Source organism: Lasioglossum baleicum, chromosome 9 (genome assembly GCF_051020765.1).
Source record: "Lasioglossum baleicum chromosome 9, iyLasBale1, whole genome shotgun sequence".
NCBI classification, from domain to species: domain Eukaryota; kingdom Metazoa; phylum Arthropoda; class Insecta; order Hymenoptera; family Halictidae; genus Lasioglossum; species Lasioglossum baleicum.
The window spans coordinates 9,348,814-9,363,716 of record NC_134937.1 but is presented as its reverse complement, the minus strand read 5'-3'; the positions used below and the strand labels follow the sequence as shown (position 1 = coordinate 9,363,716).

General features: G+C 38.3%; 1 protein-coding gene across 2 annotated transcripts in view; it reads right to left on the bottom strand.

The window, feature by feature from the left end:
• Positions 1 to 14,114, bottom strand: part of LOC143212031 (uncharacterized) — a 53,063-nt gene extending 38,949 nt beyond the window's left edge. For both annotated transcript variants that reach the window (XM_076430305.1, XM_076430306.1), the window contains exon 1: positions 13,791 to 14,114. In XM_076430305.1, the coding sequence (XP_076286420.1) occupies positions 13,791 to 13,865 (75 nt within the window). In that variant the 5' untranslated portion in view covers positions 13,866 to 14,114. The remainder of the gene's footprint in view (positions 1 to 13,790) is intronic.
• Positions 14,115 to 14,903: the final 789 nt, after the last annotated feature.

Sequence of the window (14,903 nt, the reverse complement as noted above, 5' to 3'; positions counted from 1 at the left end):
TGTTTCTATTTTTAATATTTTTCGCGCGGAGTGGGGATCGCTGAACGCGATCACGTACTGCCGAGCGTCGCGCGGGGAGGTGTAACAGTTAAATTTAATAGTTTACATCTCCTAAACGCATAGGCTTTTTTTAAAAATTTCTTTCTACATATTGCATTGTCATCCAGTTCTGAGCTATGTTTAACATTTCAAGTCTCTAGCTCATCGGGAAGTTAGTTTATAACCAATTGCAAAATTTGTACCGAACAGACGGACAGACAGACAAGAAAGCGAGCTAATAAAAACGTAGTAAAATATATAGCATTTCATTTACACAAAAATAAAGGTCTCCTTTGTTTCTCGAAAAATATTAAAAATTAAAAAATTGAGATTCGCTATCATATTGCTAGTAAAATTGTACACTACAACTTCCTCCTCTTCGGTTTTTTCCAATGTTTACGAAAAAAAATGCTGGTACAAATTATCGCGGACACCCTGCATATTATTTTGAAAATGTCACAACGTTAACGTCCAATTTTTCGAATCCCCTGTAAAGCAGGAGCAACATTAAATCATTTTCATGGCAGCAATAATTTCGCAGAGGGAACCATGCGGAACTAATATGGCATAATTACCTCGCAGAGCGATAAATAATGTATCGATTCATCATTTCCGGCAAAAGTTGCGCGCCGCTGTCACCGGGCGTATCAAATCGTTGGAAAAGGAAAAATTCGACGCGTCCGACGCGGCTTGCTGGCATTTATCATTTCACGACCGATTTGACACGCGTTATGGATGATTTACAAGTCACGTGCGTACGCAGAGACCAGGATCGTGAAAGAGACGCGGTTTTTCTCTGAAGGATGGTGGTTTGCGACGTGGCCGTTCTTGTACGATGGTCGACCACGATCGATCCTGCGTAACGTAGGTTATTGAAATTGCTTCCTCCCGGACTTTATTGTCTTTTGTCGGTTAGTTTCCGATGGCCTTGGACCAATTTCGTCACTTTGTGCACGTCCGTCTTCGCGAACATGCTCGCGGAACCGTGAGGGATCACGTCCACCGTGCTTCTTTCGTTTTCCGTTGCGCAACGGGGGTGGAGCGTGTACACAATAGACTGTTCTTGCGAGGTTCCTCGAAAGAGGAAATTTTCCACTGCCGCAATTTCCTGTGGTGTTGGAATACTGAATAATTGAGAGGTATAAATATCGAAGCCATTTGAAAAATTCTATGTTGCAATTCAATTATATTTAACCCCTTGCCGTATATTTTGACGAGCCAGGTGAAGGTTTTTAACAAAGTCTAGCAAATATGAATGTTACGCGTTTCATTTTAGATGAAACAACATTTGATTCATTTGTGATCAATATTTAAGCATTCAAATAAATGTAGGCACACGAAACGTATACATTTCCTTTTCCCTTCTATCATTTTTGCGCATGAAGACGTTCTAATCACTGTAATTGTACGGCAAGGGGTTAACATTCATCTCTACGACAATGGCATATGGAAAGGTACTGAACATTAAATAATTACTACTCGAATTAATATTCGGACGCTCTTTTTAATATTGTACTATTCGATTTGAACTTTTTTTGGAAGCTAGAGCAATTAGTTCACTACAGGATGTAAAAAGAAATTATTTCAAAAATTGCAATTGATCGGAATTGTAGAAAAAAATACCAAAAGTTGCATTTCACAATTTTTTTATGTGGGCCTATGCTGAAAATTTAAAAAGTACGTTTTGTAGGTCTGCGTCTTTGCATTTATATCTCTCAATAATTTCCAACGGTATTTTCAAACTCTTTAAAAGCATATTAACCCGTTCCCGTAGCCCGCAGTCAAGAAATTAATCGAAGAATGCGACCAACGAAGCGATCGCCCGTGCATCGAGGCAAAGAAAATTGTCTGAAAAGGAAGAAAAAGTTTGCACAGGTCGCTGAAGTTCAGGTTATCGATTCGCAACGAGACACCACCATAGTACCAGATTTATAATGGCCGGTGGAGCAAAAGTTGTCGCGTGTCATGGCGGCCTCGCGTATCCATCCTTAATGAAAACGCGTGTTCCGCGGAGCTTTACGTAAGCTCCTCGCGCAGTTCGTGATACAAAGAGGCTCCTCGAGCTTTCAATGACACGGACAGGGCTCGATTATTCCTGGCGAGCTCGAAACTCAACGGGCTTAAATCCAGGTATAAGCGGATAATAGTATAAAATTGTAATTAAACATCATCAATTGGTCGCTGTATTCCGTGGCAGCGCGGAGGATTAAACGCGGATTAAATTGAACATATTTGTTGATCAAGCTGTTGGAAATATCTTCGCTATTCTACGCTCACGCGCAGAGGCGTCCTTGATCCTTTCGCACAAAAGTGTTCGGGATATCGGACGCATTTCCTGTGCGTTACATTTTGAAATTGGCGCACGGGCGCGTCACTCTTTATTTGCTAGCGTCACTCTTTATTTGCTAGCGTTACTCTTTATTTTCTAGCTTTACTATTTTCTGACTTTACTATTTTCTGACTTTACTATTTTCTAACTTTACTATTTTCTAGCTTCACTATTTTCTAGCTTTACTATTTTCTAGCTTTACTATTTTCTAGCTTTACTATTTTCTAGCTTTACTATTTTCTAGCTTTACTGATTTGCTAGCTTCTGTATTCACTAAGTTTACTATTTACTAGCTTTATTATGTGCTAGCTGTAGTATTCGCTAGCTTTACTATTCAATAGTTTTACTATTTGCTAGCTTTATATCGCCGCCTGAACGTGAGAACTAGGTAACTTACAATTCCTTATTTTAGAGAAATTGTTGAAACAGTATTTTAAGGTTTTAAGATTTCGGTAGGGAAACACCGTTATTTTAAACATAATGCCAATATCTGCTTATATTTCTTTATTTTAAGTGGAACAATACATGAAAAACATCATTTTGTATTAAAAAAAAATTTTTTTAAGTCGAGTTGCCCATTTATAACATAAATAGAAATCTGTATTTATTTTTTATCTGCTTTGAACACTGCTCACTAGATGTTGTAGATTTTACTTTGATAGGTTACCCAGTTTTTACATTAAATTCTACTTGATTTCTTCTTTAATACGAAGTAGATAACTCAAAATGTCCACTTTACTATGTACACTATAGGTCTGTGGATTTTATAGTGATTATTAGCCAATATTATGGCTAGTGTTTTTCCAGTGGTCCTATACTTCCACCTTTCGAAGGGAAGCCACACACAGATAGGAAAAGGTCGGTACTCGCGCGTGAATGTTCGCAGAACGTAGAAACATTGTTGCCGAACAATGTCATCAATCAAACACGTGGTTTCAGGGAAACAGCTTCGATACAACCCGCGTCACCGACTTCAATGTATCCCGATAAATCGCGAGCGAAGAGAATCCAGACACATCGCAGCAACCCAGATATAAAACCCGACAAATGCTCCTACGCGGATAAATGTTTGCCGGCGAGTGCCTATACACACGCTATCGAATTGGATTTTACGATGCGCGTTGAAACGATTTCGATAGCTCGGCAAACAAAAATATGTTTTAAAGGCTAAGTGCCTTCCGGCGACTACCGACGCGCGCCGAGGAAACATCGGAGAGAAATAAAGGCTTCCGTTTCCGTAAACGTTCATTTTTGACGACAGACAAACTTTCGGTCGTTCGAACGAAATATTTCAGTGTGCGTTTAAAACATTTTGTTTAAAATACCGGTTCACGGGTAAACAAATGGTTTCGGATAAATTCTATACAAACGTTGTCGATACGTCGATAATTCTGCACTATTTCATTTAACGATACGACGAGGAAAAAATGGTAATTAAAACACCACGACTCTTGTCCATAGGGCATTTGTTTCATTTCATTTTGCATCAGATTTACTGGAGGAAATGTGTAGCGGATTTATTAATATTTGCGAGCTAATACATCAGATTCAATTTAAAGTTTCATCAAATTACATCGCGAACGAAGGAATGTATTCGATCTGAACAAATAATTGCTAATGGATTGCGTAAACGCGAGCAATAACAATCTCTGCGTATTTTTAGGGTGTAAATATGCATCGTGAAATTACTTTCCGCGTTATTCCATCGAACAGCAGAAAGAACAAAAATAAAAATAGAACTACAGCTTCTTTCAATGCGTTCGTTATGCTTCAGTTTTTACCCCTCGCATATTACCTCGCAAATTGTTCAAAGTTCCATTAAAATTTGTTCAAACGATAATTCCATTATGAGCTCTGGATAAAGGGAAGCTGCGCAGAAAATGCGGAAATTTCGGATTGTTTTAATGGCAGGAAGAGATCCTTCGGAAAATTCCTGCTGTAGTTATTTCCGGCAGCGTTCTGCTTCGAATGTTCGAGGAACAAGTTGCCTCCGAGAAGAGAACGCCAGGAATCCCAGAAACGAAATAACGGAGGACGAAAATAAGAGAGACTTTGCCGGGTCCCCTCGACGATTTTTAATTCGGAATTTCCGGGTGCCGTTACAACGAGGGCGGTCGGGTAAAATGAAATTTCGTCGTACGGTTTGGAAAAAGCTTGGGGGGTACACGCGCTCGCGAGACATATGATACGGTTCAGGGAAGCGATGTAGGCGAAGGAGAGAGTTCGATTACACATATTCGTTCTGATCGGGTCTTCTCGTGATATACACTCCCTTCAATAAGTCATCGGACACCTGCTTCTCCTCTGAAGACAATCTTGGCTGTGCTGTTGCACAAAACGTATTTGAACGATTAAGTTTTAAACATCGTCGTGGGACAAATATTTGACTGAAATTTCTCTGTCTTACATATTTAACACAGTTTACATGTTTATTTCTTTTATATTAGCAACACATCACTCGTATATTTTTGTGGTTAGGTTTTCGATAGTATCTTTTTCGAGGAAGGTAAGTGTGATTTTGAAATGTTTCAACATCATTTTTGATAAACGGTTCCCGCGAGAAGTTCGTTCCTCTGGACGAGTAGAATACAATACAATGATTGAAAAATTTGACCTTGGAGAAGTCTGTCAATTCTGCAGAAAACTATTTTTTAAAATCAATGTGCCCTGTGAGGATGTGTGTGGCGGACAATGGCAAAGCTAGCAATTCGGTTTCTTCCGATGGAACGGGCCATCGGCTACCCGTGGAGCTTCTTTACACCAGGCTTCTCCTGCTTTCCCCACTTTCACCCCTTGGAACGACCAGAGTGGCGTATCTCCGGTTTCGATGGCTTATTGAATTCGGTTCGGGGACCGTGGTCTTCTCGATATTGCTTTGATTACGGTTTATTTCCCGTCGTAATGCGACGCTTCTGTCGATGACTTCGGTGCTTTGTCTTGGTTGATAGTGACCCTTACCTTCGAGGTTCAACGTTGGATCCACGGAGCACTCGTGGCGACCATTTCACGTCACTTCCATTTTGTGGAAGATTGGACCGATCGATTTCTTTTAACTTTGCATTAAGAAATTGTTCTTTCACCGTTGCGCCCATTCGGCGCGATAGATTGTAGATTTTTTATTTAATTACCAACAATTCTCGAAGTGTTTTAACCCTCGTGCGCTTCTCAAAAAGAGTTGCATAAAAGAGATTAGGATAATATGTGCTTGGATAAAAAATGTATTGTGTCATTTAATTATGAAATGAAAAATGTAAAACCGGTCATTTAATGGTAGTGGTTTAGTGTTAACAAATTATTGGCAATTTTTCAGATAATTGAAAGAACACCCAGTGACTTCTTCAAGATCCGAAGAATTTCGCACAAGCCGTAACGAGCACACAGTTAACGAAGACATAAGCGTCGAGTTGCCAATTGGCCAGGCGCAACTTGCCAATTTTTGAGAGTTCCCGGCAATTAACGTTCTCGATATTATTAGGTTGTAAAGAAAGAAATGCAGGATTTTCGTTCCTTTATTTTAATTAAAATTCTATGCCAATAAATATTCACCTCAACTTAATGAGTTATATGTTATTTTAAAAAGCTTGTTTTACGCGCATTATTTTTTTTCAATGAGTTTTCAAACTATCAAGGAAGGAAGTGTCAACGAATGCACAGCTTAATATTTTTAAATAATATTAAATTCTTTGTAAAATATATTAATTTTAATATCATACTATTCCCCGCAATAATATTAAAATCAATTCTCATAATAATTTAATGTTACTATTAAACAATATTAAATTTTCTATAAAATTAATTTTCACATTATTGTTTTTATTAAAAGAATTTTAACAAAATTGCTTTTTATGCGAGTTATAACACTTTAAAAACATATGTTTAAATCCTAAATTTTTCTCTGTTTACAACCTAATACAATCGCGAAACAATTAAACACAATCGAGGGAAAACCCGCGAACCTCGAGTTTCGATTACGTTCAACTTTGATCTTAATTAATTTAACGTAATCCGGAACGATATCAAATTACCAACTGCGGCATGCGTCAGATTCCCGCGTTTGTTCGGCGAATCGAAATAAAGACACGTTCCCATCGTTGTTAATATTTCAACTGGATTGGACAGGCTGATTCAATTCCGTGATTTTGTCCGATTGATTAATTCTGGCCAACGGTTTCCGACGCTGCGTGCGTATAACTGGTAATATTCAACTGGAACGTACTACATTCTTCACGAGGCTTTTTCAAGCGGAACATTTTCATCCAATGGCCCCGGGCTTCGACAGGGATTTTCCGATTGATGGGTAAAAATCACAATTATTCTTTAACCCGGATTAATCGTTGCGGTTCGCATCATATACTCACCCGCAAAATTTTTCCACACCGAATTTTATTTGAAAACGTCCTTTGTGTCTCATTTCAAAGCACTATCGAAAATTGTTACGAGTAGAAATACGTTTCGAAACAACCCATCTTTTAAGATTTTTAAATCTTAATTTTTAAATCATCTATAACTTAAATCTAAATAATTTAATTAAACTTAACTTAATTTAATTAAATATAATTAACCTTAAATCTAAATAAAATAATTTAAATCTAAATTTTTAAATCACCCCTTTGTCGATATATACGTATTTAATTTTAAAATATAGTTATTTTACATTATATTTTTAAGTTTGGACCAAATCTTTTTCAATTTCCACGGAAAATCGTGCAGCAAAGACGCTCGGGGCCATCGAGGTCTCATCGGTTTTTCCCGGACAATGTTTAACAACTTGCCAATCAAGGAACACTCCCGAAGTCACATGTTTTAATGAAAGGCCAACTTTCCGATAGAGTTAATTATTCTATTAGGAAGTTTCGCGAACGGGTTCCCGATCGAGCAAACTTTATCTTCACCAGGTAAGAAGAAAAGCGGAGGTCGTCATAGCAGAGATATTTTAATCCGCTCCCCGAACTCTAACAAATTAAAAATCTTTACATCTCCGTTCGGCAAACTTCTTCGCCGCCGGCATTATAATTACTCAATACCGATCGATACTCGGAGATGTTAGAAGTTCGACTTAATTGAAACAAATTGCACTTGTCAACTTGCGGTTATTGGAACGACATAATCGATTTTCTTTAGACGAGTTTATATTCTGCAACGTCAATAACGAAACCGACAGAATTTTCAATGAACTCGTCGAATGACGTTCTAGCCCCTTGCGTTTTTCATTACATTACAGAAGAGCGTTCGCTGAACGTTCAATTCAATTTTGGTGTAACACGCGCGTGGATAAATCAATATTTGTTCAGTAATTCCTCGCGGAAGGATCTTCTGTTTCCGATATGTATTTATAAAAATTAAACGATTCGATGTAGATCGTCTCGATCCAGTCGATTGTTTTACGATTAAGGTGTAGTTGGGTAAGTGCGCACTAGTTTTTGCAAAGTTGGAATTTATTGGTATCAAACTCTTGCCACAGTTATAACTAGACTGCGGATTTTATACATTTATGACAAAAATGGGTACGTACAATTTAAAACAGAGGAGGTATTAAAAAGATTTAAAGCCACTAGTGTATTAGTCTCACCTTAATAAGATAATTAAAAGAAGAATGAAATTGTTATTCGGCTCCTGTGTCTTGCGATCAATGCAAACATTTTTTATTTTGCATAAAGATCCGCAGCCTAGTTATTACTGATGAATTAGTATTATGTAGAATTCTAATTTTGCTTGAAAATTATCATTTTGATAGGATATTGTACAAAGTGTCAACTAGGACACACTTGTCCCGAAAATGGGGCAAGTGCGTCTCTGAGAGTTAAAAATGCTTTCGAACCTTGTCTCAAGTGCTACGAGGCAAGAAAAGAATGATTAACAAGCCTGCTATAAAATGCTTCTTATCGCATTAAATTATATTGTTTAGTTTTATAGAGTTATCCATTTTTAAGCAAACAAGTATACTTTCATGCTGAAATATGAAAGGGGATACAGTGATATTAAAACAAAGTTTAAAAATGCTTTCGAACCTTTTGTTTCAAGAGTGCAACGGGACAAAAAAAAGATTATTATCAAGCCTGCTACAAAATGCTTCTTGTTGTATAAAACTTAACATGTGTTTTTTTTAACTTCTTCACTCCACAGTTAAACCTATCAAAGTGAGTATCACTGTGTCAGCTGTCAAAAACACATTTGAAGTTGATGAATTTGTAACGATTCAATATTAGAGAAAGGCGGGTGGTCTACCCAAAACAGAAAAAATTGGCACGTGGTCGACGAGACGAAAAAGTTTGGGGACCTCTGCTCCAGAAGATCCTTAAAATGCCAAAAAAAAATTCGTTGTAAAATTTTTCAGTTTTCGCGAAACGTAGAACCAAAAGCGCAGTAAGTTCGGACTTTCGTTTATGTTCTTTTTAAGAGCAGTGCTCGCGAGGCGAGCTGCTGTATCAGGTGTGGTTTAGGTAAATAATAAGCATTCAGCAGCTGCAAGCCTCGCATAAACTTGTTTGTTGAGCTACGTGCACAGCACTGTAGCCGTACGTCCCCCGATGGAGTGGCTCGGATAAACTTGTAACTTCATGCAGGACGCAGAGTTCTCCATAAAAAAGTTTACACGTGCTTTCAGATTTTCTGTTCTTCTTATGCATTTCCGTGGAGCGTCGGTACGGTGATCTGGTTACGTTCAACCAACTCTCTCGCCTCTGTACGTGTTTAAACTTTGCGATAATTACGGATTAACTTTGCGCAACGTGTTCGAAAGGCGAACAACACCCTCGGTTTTTATGTTTCCGGACGGAACTTTGTTTTAATGTGTATTGCACTCCTCTTTCTTGCGAGACTTTTTACGATCGAACGCTTCGGCTTTATTCGGGTCGGTTATATTTCTGGTATGGATTCATCGCGATAGAGGAAAAATACATTCGAGAAACACGTTAAAATAGATTCGTTTTTAGCGGACCGTTAGTTATGGTTATCTTGAATCGGAGCAGGGCGAACGCGCGCTTAAACAGGGTTCCGCAATTAGATGAACTCGGAGCGTGAATTTCGACGGACGCACTCAAGAGGAGCGATGCAGATAATGCACTTTATGGACCCTCTCTGGAGAATGCACTCGGGCACTGTGCTACCGACGCACTCTGAAATGCGCGCTCGGGAAATATGTTACCTTGAAGCACTCGATGCATTCTGATGTGCTTAAAAGAGAGGTCATCGTAAAAGGAAGATCGGACTTTGCGAGATCACTCTACGAAACTTTGCGAGAAAAAATGTTTTCAAACTCTCTGGAGTCTTGAATTTATGAAATCTCGAACAAAGAGAAGCGACCTCAGCTCCGCCTTTCGTTTTACAATAAAAAAAGTCTTCGGGAAGACTAAGCTCGAGAAGAACCAACTTCCAAGTAGAACCTTTAAAATGAATGCAGAAAGAATGTGTTTCATGTTTTCTAACAGGAGTGAAGTATTTATGACGAGAACGAATAAGTTTCATTTAAAACGATAAAAAGTTACTATTATATTTTCAAGAAGGAAATTTCACCCCAAAGCAAGCACTGCCTTCGTTTTACTATTATTATACTCTTTAAAACGAAAAAAGGATTATTCTCCAATAATTTCGTACAGTTTGTGTTGCGAAAATCCGGAATGTGAAAGTCGCGCGAGAAATATATTTCGATTTTCAATCGCTCAAGGCACTATTTTATCCTGGTCCGTAGTTCGACGGGGATTTTATTTGCTCGAATTGTTTCGGGGCAATTTGAACGCCGGCAATAACCAAAAATTTGCAATCAAATTTGCCTGGGCGACGTTCCGATACTCGCGCGCCAATTTTATTTCGTGATTGAAGATTTCCGCGTGGCACGTGTTCACGGTGCATCCTGGCGAAAAACAAATTTCGGGTGCATCGGACTGAAGGATCGTATTCCCTCCCATGAAACAAGAGAATCCGGTGTCATTAGTTGTGCGGATTCATATTGGGCCTTTGTCCCGCAAATTTGTTCATTTGGAAATAACTGTGATTTAGTCCAGCGCTGAGAATAATTAGCATCGTTTTGTTCGTCGTATGTATCATGTCCTGCGAGTAGGGGAAAGTTGCCAATAAAAAGAATTAAAAATTTTCATGTTTAGGACCATGGACTACTGCTTTGTTGATCAATGTTTTAAAACATCTTGTAATCGAATTTTAAACCACTTCCCGATGAGCTAGATACTTGAAACTTTAAACATAGCTCAGAACTGGATGACAATGCAATATTAAAAAACAAATTTTTTTAAAAACTGTGCGTCTAAGGAGAAAACAAATTTTTAATATTGTCCGTCACAGCTCGTCGCGCGACGCTCGGTAGTACGTGATCGCGTTCAGCGATCCCCACTTCGCGCGCCAGCGCTCCCCACTCCACTACGCGTTCCATTTAAGAAAGACTAGACAGTAGAAAACAAAAAAAAATATATTAAAAAAAACTTTTTAAAAACCACGCTTATATTAAAATGCACCAAAAAGGAGAAAATAATTATTTTAGACATTGGCGACTATAAATAAAAGCGTGAAGTAACCTGCGCGAAACGGGTTCAGTCTCTCGTGGGATACACTTTAGAAGCATGAAATGCATAAAAGCCGCAGTCTAATGATGATTAGACTGCGGATCTTTATGCAAAATAAAAAATGTTTGCATTGACCGAAAGACACAGGAGTGAAATAAAAATGTCTCTTCTTTTAATTATCTTACCCATGTTTGTCATAAATGCATAAAATCCGCAGTCTAATGATGATAAAATATGTTGCAAGATTTTTGAATAATTTCGTGAAGAATTAAATTTTCCACGCTGTTAAGGGGTGAATAACACCACCCTATTCTTTACGATCTCTCGTCATGCATTAGTACGGGGAAACATGCGATGCAGTTCATTATGGCACACCTGTTTATTGCCCTCTTTACGACCGGAGCAATAAAACGCATTAATTCGGACACCCCTGGAGTACGTAAAATTTTCACAGTTTATCGGTGCCTTCTCCTCGAAATCAAATGTGGTCCGTCTACTCTGTATTCATAGGATTCTCCCTTTATTTTATTACACATTATGCTCGGGGAAACTTTTATTGACCACGCCAGGATAAAATCATTAAATTACGGATTCAATTCCAACGAATTTTTCCGCTAAACGAATATCGCACTCGTTTAGGCATTTCAATCGATATGCAATCAATTAGTGCTGTTATGTTTGCTCGACCAGCTTAGCGTTACAGTTCAGGGAGTAACATTAAACATTGACGGCGAATATACACTGCTACCCTATATTTCGACTACCCCTCTCACTTTCAGCGAGACAGTCGTTGCGTTCAAGTATTCACGAAGTATTTTATTTTTCATAGTGTCGAAAAGGTACAAAAAGTTTTCACGTAAAAAATGCATGACGCGAGAGTGCAAATTTTTGGGGGAAAACGGAGCCTTCTTTTTCTATCTTCTTGTTAGTTCGTCTGTAAAACATTCGCTTACTTTAAACGAAGCCGGCTTTGTCGAAAATTATTTTAAATTAATCTTGGTGTAAAGTAAAGTGGAAACATTATTTAATGGTACCATGCACGTTTTATCTTCCTCGAAAAATGTAAATCGAGATACTTTGACATTAAAGGCTGCAGCAGAGGGCTCAATTAGCCATCGGTGACGTGATTGACACGCGTTATTAAAGGCAAAAGGCAAAATTCTATGAAATTTTCGTTCCGACCTGAACGATTTAGCCCGAAATTTAATTATAATAAATGCGCTTTCCACGAGTTCCACAGATGAGTGACGTCAATTTTTTAAAATACATTTGAACTTTCGAAAAGTCACTATCGCGCGCGAAATAAATTTCCGAACGTAGATACAGCGCGATCGCGGCGTTCGAGCCGGCAATAAATTCGACGGTGGTCCCCGCGTGAAACGAGTATTTATTGCCGTGGGAAAAATATTCGAGACCGTCAAGTGGCAACTAACAAATTTGGAAACGCCACATGTCCGGATCCAGCTATAGATCAAACTACTCGTGCTCGTCCGTCATCGTTATTCGGTTACCGTTTGTTGCCAATACACTGTGGCTGCGCGAACTATTTTCACCGCGTAAATATTTTCTTCCCGTTACTTCGGTCGAGTGGAAGATACTTCAAGATCGTTAATAAACCCCCCCAGGATCCTTGTGCATTTATTAGTGAGAGTAGGGGGAGCAGCGGAAATTGGAAATATTAATGAAGTCTCGCCGCGGTGCTCTAATATTTGCGGGCTAATCAAATCTTGCAGTTCATTCAGTTTATTTTTCTTTGGTCTCAGCATATTGAGAATTTTGTTATGAACTTTTATGAATGTTCACTTGATGGACATCTTTTTGTATTTATGACAAGAATGAGTAGGTGAAATTCGAAAGTGTAAAAACATCAGATAAATCGAGATGACTACCATTAGGTCATTACCACGTTTTTATTGGCTCGCTATCTTGTCTGTCTGTCCGTCTGTTTGTCTGTTTGTTCGGTACAAATTTTTTTATAATAGACACATTCATAATGAATATTTAAAACGTGCATTAGGTTGGCAACTAAATTCGCGATCTTTTGTTTTGTAATTCTTTTATTGTATCATTACAACCTCGTTCAGTGACCATTCCTTTTAAACTGTGTATCATTGGAATGCTCTGAATTTTGCCATTAATTTGATATAAAATACTCGTGTTCAAAAAATATACATAATGACTTTGTTTGAGAAAATGTGAAGGCCGCGAACTTAATTGCCAACCTAATATTTTGTAAATCTAAGTTAGTATTTTTCCCTTTCTGTTCCCTTCTACGGACATTTTTGTGCATAAAGACGTTTCAATCACTGTAACTGTAAAGAAAATGGTACGAAAGGAGTTAAAGATTGAAAATCTTTCCTTACAATTTTTTCTGTTTTCAATCAATTATATTTCATAACAACCTTGATCACTGTCGATGAAACTTTGTACATGTAAATAACTGACTTTCTAAAATTTCATACAGGCACAGATAAAAATTTAAAAAATGTGTTCTCTACTTTTTCCTTCGCAATTGCAACCAATAACAATTAAACAAAATTATTTACACATTAGCTAGTAAACTGGCCCTTCTAACGTCTCGATAAAAGTCGAGCTGTTGGGGCCAATTTTGGAAAAGTTATTTGTTTTTGTACGAATACGAATACACACTAAAGGTGCTAAATGAATTTACAAATGATTGAATCTATGAATTCCGAAGTCGAGCGGAAAATATAATTAAAATATTGGCGGAAGGGTTACAGTATTTCACGTGAAATAAAATAATAAAATAAAATCGGGAAGTTAATAATTTCAGTTATCGATCGTAAACGTTGAATATCAAATTTATAAATGCTATATTAGTAATTGATCGAAACGGTAGCGCCGAAAGCATTTATAAATTTAAAATCAAATAATGTGTAAAAACTCACCGCTGTGTAGAAAGCACACGCGAAGCTGCCCTTTCTGACGGTGCGCCAGCAGCAACAGGATTGCATGATCGCCATGCTTCGGGCGCGTGGTTAACCGCACATTACACACTCCGCGATAGAGATAAAAGACGAACAACCGAATTTCAAACACTGATCGAACGACTCACTGGTCCGTCGAATGGCACGCGTACCATCGTCAAGTAACGCGGTGTACGTTGAACAATGAACAAGTGAAGTCACTATATCAAAACCATGATCGCTGGGGACAGTAACCGGCGCGTGTAGCAGCCCGGAGCCGACTGTCGCCTTTTGTGCTGTTCTGTTCACCGCGCGAAAACTCAATTCGCTCATGCGCGCTCGATTCCCGCGTTCACCTCGCAACCCGGAATGGGGAAACTTTACTATTCGCGGACAAAGCCGCGACCGCGATGAATGGGGAATAAAAGGAACGTGCTCTGGTAATTATTTTCGGCAAAAACAGGCAACGCGGCTCGTGCACACCTCCTTTATTCCGAACAATGGATTCGTACAGGGGCAATTGGGGAATATTAATTTCTATTTTTTATTTTATTATCGTAATGCAGTAAGACATCGATTATAAAAAATATAAATCATTTGAAAAAATATCGATGACCTTGAGAAAAAATTGTCACCGTCATCAAATTCGCCCCTTGAAACAGTACAACTTTATTCTGTGGAGATTTTTTGTACGACTAATAATAACCGAGATATTTAGGTGTTCCCATTTAAATGCCCCACCCTGTATAATAAAATCGTGTCTGTCTGTCTGTTTGTGACGGCATCAACTGAGAACGGCTGAACGTAGAAAGCTATTAATTCTTCGGGAAGGTTTAGGAGAAAACCGCATTCGAAAAAGTCCATTCGTTCAAAAGTTGTGACATCATTAGCGACCAAAGACGACTTTTTCGCCCACTTTCGGCCACGTTTCTGCTTATAACTTTTGGATTATGTTATTGCACGTGAATAAGTCGCGGGTCTGTATAAACACCAGCTCATTTCCGTTCTATTCTTATTATCCCAGTTCCCAGAATCACTCTGTATGTATGTATAATATACATAAAATTGTTATCACGAGCGCAGATGTTAGAATAG